Source organism: Nicotiana tabacum, chromosome 14 (assembly GCF_000715075.1).
Source record: "Nicotiana tabacum cultivar K326 chromosome 14, ASM71507v2, whole genome shotgun sequence".
NCBI classification, from domain to species: Eukaryota; Viridiplantae; Streptophyta; class Magnoliopsida; order Solanales; family Solanaceae; genus Nicotiana; species Nicotiana tabacum.
Window position 1 is genome coordinate 79645126 of NC_134093.1, and position 5296 is coordinate 79650421.

Below are 5296 nucleotides of genomic sequence, written 5' to 3' on the forward strand. Positions count from 1 at the left end.
CAACTTAGTCTCGGTAGTTTTAGTTATGTGAGTATATGGTTTTGGACTTATATGTCCGGTAGTATTTTTATGAGTGAAATTTATGGCTCGATGAGTGGTTGGATGACTATATGATGAGTATGATGTGATTGCGGGATGTGTTCAGATGGTTTGAATGTGACGAGAAGAGTTGCTTGATATGTAAAAAGGTCTATTGGGTGCTTGATTTCATTTTTGATGTGACGTATAGTCTCGAGTTATGAGTGTAATGAAGGATCTTTCATGTTGTTTAACTGTGGAACGAATTAGATTCTCAGGGCTTGTTTACGAGTTCAGACTCGGGAATATTAGGTGATTGCATAGTAGTTGTGGCTGTGAAAGGGTATAGAGAGATATCAGTTTGAGGCTAAATAGGTGGGTTATCGCCTGCGGGGTAATCTACGGATGTGTGATCCTTATGATGTTATGTGGAGGCTTTCTTTTCTACCAGTGGGTTATATTTGTGCGATTTGAGTTTGGATAGAATAGCTGACCTGGCCGTCACGAGGATGAATGCGAGATTTGCAGATGATTCGAGGTATGAGATGGTTTGTGTTACATGAGCTTATGAAAGATTTAGTCAAATCTCACTGCGGTATTATGGAAGTAATGAAGTATTGTTATTGTAAGTTATCAGATGTTTTATCCCATGACTTTGAGCCAAGTGGGGGAGTCTGCTATCGACGATTTGATGACATGGTTACGTGTTGTATTGGTTTCGGTTTGAGGCATACTTGTGAATCCGTTACGACTTGCAGAGGTTGAGTTCGAGGATGACTCGAGTAAGGGAATTTCTGGATGTGGGTTATATTACACTTTATAGGTATATGGAAATCATGGAATGATTGAGTTATATTCGTGAAGGATGTAGTGCGCATGGCGTAGGAATTTGCTCGGTTGCTTAGAGGTGTGGATTACTTCTTTGGGTGTTGTCGTGCTAATGGGGCACATGTCGTTTGGCCCGTTGGGGCGGTGCAATTGAGATTTGAGCAGAGTGGATGACTCTCGAGAGGGTTCTAATGGATTCAAGATTTATATGTAGCAATTGAGAATTGTTTGGATTTGTATATGGCTAGAATCTGAGATTTATATTGGATGGTGTCGAGACTCGCGGTATTTATATATCATTATAGATTATACATTTCAGTATCAAGAAGGTGAAGAAAATAACTTTAGACTCACAGAAGGTCTCTTCAGAGTAGGTGTCTCGGTTGTGGTACTTTTGGGTTGCTTAAGATGGAATACAACAGCTTATGGGCCTCAGGACGGTGTGGTTTTATGCTAGGATATCTTGTGGTGAGCTTTGGGTAAGGATCATGATGTTCTAGCAAGGGAAGTGACAACTTGAGGGTAATTCGGAAGGAACTCAGAGAAATAGGACAGCTTGGTAGTAGGTGGATCAGCACGGTAATGGATATGATCAGTTCTTTGGGGTACTTATCATATGGTGAGTCCTTACAGGTGTTTTGTGGCAATGCTCTTGTGTTTTGGCGACCAGTGTGGCTTGGTTGAGTTAGAGGGATTCAGTTTTGATACCTCGGTTATGTGCAAATGGATTCCAAAGTGTTCTCGATGATTTCTACCATGGTTCGAGGTGGATATTTCCTACTAGCGTGAAGAGCATGTTGCGTATTGTAGTTTTTTCCTAGATGAGATCAAATGGAAGATTTCTGACTGATTGAGTATGTATTCTGCTGTCGACTTAGAGTTGATTATTAGATTCTAGTGCTTTTCATGTGATTGCATGATAGATGCGGTGTGTTGTGTGGGATTGAGATTTGCATGTGCAAGGTCACAGTTCAGTTTTGAAGGGAAGGTCATGAATTCTTAGACAACATGGACAGTTTCAGATGACTAGATGAATGCTATTACTGCTTGGTATTGCCTGAGATGGGTGCGCATTTCAGAAGGCGCATTATTTTTTGACTTACGGATGCTTCATGGGTATTGCGGCACTCGCCTGGTTGATTGACTGTTGATATTCAGATTTTTGCTATGTGGCACAAAATAATTAGATATGGTTGAAAGGATTGTCAGATTTTGTCGGGTTCCGAGGTGCAGGCCCGGGTTTAACTTTTTGGTTGATTTTGGGCCTTTGATTAAAGATTCAACCGTTATCGATTGAATTTTTTTCTTTGGCATTATTTGATGTATTTGAGTTGCTTTTGGCTAGTTTCGAGCCGTTCAGAGGTCGGTAAGCGCGAGATGGCATTTTTGGAGTATCGTTTGTCTTGCTCGGTATTGGATTTGGCTAGTCCGAGGTAAGTAACACTTCTAAACTTGGTGCTGAGGGTATGAACTCCTGAATATACGTGATATGTGTTTGGTGTTGAGGTAACGCACATGCTAGGTGAAGGCCATGTGGGCGTGCACCGTGTGAATTGTGACTCAGTAATTTCTATGGTAGTGTATAGTTACCTAATCTTATTTGTATCTATGAAATCTCTACGTGCTAGAGTAATTGAGTTGTGATCCATGTTAGAAATCATGTCTAGGCTATATGCTTATCCTGTTGGGACCCATTGAGGTCATTTCTCCTGTTGAGTTATTTGCTTACATTGCAATTACATACTCAGTCATACGCATTCATTTGCACATCATATCTTGGTCTTTGTTACCATTTATTGATGCATCACATCATCATTTTGGACTGATTTTCATGACGTTGTGAGCCCGAGAGACTGGAGAGATTGATGACAGAGTGAGGCCGAGTGGCCTGATTGTGAGGATATTAATGGGATTAGGCTGCACACCGCAGTAGGTATTATCGATTCATGATGGTTTCGGTTGCACACCGTATCAGGTATTATTGATTCATGCCATGATTGGCCTATTATAGCGCTTGAGCTGGATCTGCCCTCCGGAGTCTGCACACCCACAGTGAGCGCAGGTACCTACTAAGTGCTAGTGCAAGTGCGAGTGCTGAGCACGAGTACCGGGAGCGAGTGCCGAGTGATTGGGAGGACTGGGTGATTGGGAGGATTGAGTGACTTTGAGGACTAAGTGTCTGGGAGGACTGAGTGAATTGATACTCTGAGAGTATGCATATGGTTTAATCACCGTGTTGCATTGCATTTGACATGCACACTTGACATACATGCATAAAGATGCATTTTTCTTATGTTGTACGGCATCACGTCATTCATAACTTCTCATATACATTGACATGTAGGCATAGAGATGTACTCTCCTCATGCCATCTGATAATGAAATATTTACTTGTTGAAAGATTTGAGGACAAAATCACAGTTTTACAAACTTACTCATATTTTTGTGATTTCGGTAAAAGATTTAGGTTTTACTGTTATACTTGAAAAGTATGACTATTTTCCGTAACTGTGAACGAGCTGAGCATCATATCTCTGAGTTATTTCTTGTACCATTGTTATTATTTTGTTATGAACTGTTGCTGGTTATTGGAGTTGGACTCTGACGCTTGTCCCACCTCGTAACTACTTTCAACCTAAGGTTAGGTTTGTTACTTATTGAGTATATGTGGTCGGTTATACTCATACTATACTTCTGCACCTTGCGTGCAGATGTTGGATGCTAATGTTGTTGTATATGGCGGGAGCTGGATTTGAAGATGTGCCTGCATTTCGATCATAGCTGTCTCTTGTCCTTGGTAGCCTTAGAATTTTTAGTTTGTTCGTGTATATTTCAAACTAATGAAGTATTTATTTCAAATCAGCTTTGTTAACTCTAAATCTTAGAAGCTCATGACTTGTACTACCAGTCCTTGGAAATTCTTTGTATATAGTTCGGTTGTATTACCATTTCTTCTCTTAATGAATCTCATTTCAATTGGTTTATTGTTAACTGGCTTACCTAGCGGGTTGGGCTAGGTGCCATCACGGCTAGTTGAATTTTTGGGTTGTGACAATATATTTCCTATTGGTAAATAAAACTTTTACTTAGCAAAGCAATATGCAATTTTGCTTCCATGATCAATTAATGCCACTGGAACATTAAAAGAATTAATTACGGAGTCATTAATTAGATGACACCTTGACGTTTTATTCATACATGTAAAACGGAATCTCACACATATATGAACATTAATGGAAATGGTAAAAGCAAAGTTCAAACAAGAAAAAATTGCAATAATAGTCAATTCTTGTCACAACGTAACTCTGCTGGTTAGGCTGAAGCAAGCAGCTGCATTCCTCAGCTCATTCTGAGACAAATTCTCGAGAGATTGTGTATCCTTCCAAGATGATTCGGAGCTGCACATGATCAAATCAATTTAATTATTACTATTATTCAATATATCTTTTACAACTTTCAAAAATTCTTTGAATATTCAATTTTTAAAGTCTGATGTGTTATTTTCTATTAGTATGACACTCTTTATATATTATTCATTTCAAAATATTACTAATATTCTATATATATCTTTAACAACATTCAAAAATTTCACTGAACTATTCAAATTTTTAACCATTGAGATATTTTCTCTATCAAACTAGTAACTTTGAAACAATTAGTCCGATATTTTCTTTTACTATTACTAAATAAAATATAGTATATTTTAATTTGAGATTTTAGATTCAATGTGTAGTCAAATACAGTCATATAGATCAATGAAGAGAATACAAAGATACCTTGAGTCACATGCTTCCTTGGTTTCAACATAAGATTGCCTATCATCAGCCATAATATTGTTGAAGGGGTTAATTAGGCACTCATATTCATGCGAAATGTCTCGTTGATCATCTCGAACTCCAAATCCAAATATTGCATGATCTGAAGCTGGAAATGCTATTGAATTATTATGGTCAAATATAGAATTAGAACCCATCAAATTAGTTTTTGGCCCACCTTCACTAGATTCTCCTTCACTAGTGAAAAATGGACCCACTGATAATCCATTAACAAAAGGTATTTCAGAAGTAACGCCGCATTCCAAGGCTAATTGTTGTTGTTGTTGTTCCCTGTAGAGGGCGAGTTGAGCATAGACATAATGAAGTTCTTCGAGGGCGAATTGTAACTGCTGACGAAGGTGATAAATGTACTCCACGCAACCATAGACGGGGAATCTCTCCCACATGTCTGCCTCAAAGATGATGGATTTCATGGCGTCCGCCTTCTGATCGTCGTCATCCAATTGCTTGAGGATTTTCATAATGTTGCATACACCGAAGAGTCTATGCGCGTTTTGGAACATTTTGGGCTGATTTGCTGGGAAATAAGGAGCTAACACACACTCAGAAGAACACTTTCTTCTTTGGTACTTGCACGCAGCACAAGCAGGACTTGTCCCACCTTTTACTGTCAT

At 38.9% G+C, this 5296-nt stretch overlaps 1 protein-coding gene across 1 annotated transcript; it reads right to left on the bottom strand.

Annotated features, from left to right (window-relative positions):
* Nucleotides 1–4138: 4138 nt before the first annotated feature.
* LOC107761205 (uncharacterized) lies at nt 4139–5296 on the bottom strand. Its single transcript, XM_016579397.1, has 2 exons — nt 4623–5296; nt 4139–4244 (listed from the first exon to the last, which is right to left on the bottom strand). The coding sequence occupies exons 1-2, from the start codon at nt 5294–5296 to the stop codon at nt 4139–4141; spliced, it is 780 nt and encodes a 259-aa protein (XP_016434883.1).

Excerpts from the sequence above, each read along its gene's own strand:
- LOC107761205 (XM_016579397.1), bottom strand. The coding sequence starts at position 5,296 with ATGACAGTAAAAGGTGGGACAAGTCCTGCTTGTGCTGCGTGCAAGTAC. Across the intron at positions 4,245-4,622 it reads AAGGAAGCATGTGACTCAAG|CTCCGAATCATCTTGGAAGG; the intron begins GTATCTTTGTAT and ends GATCATGTGCAG.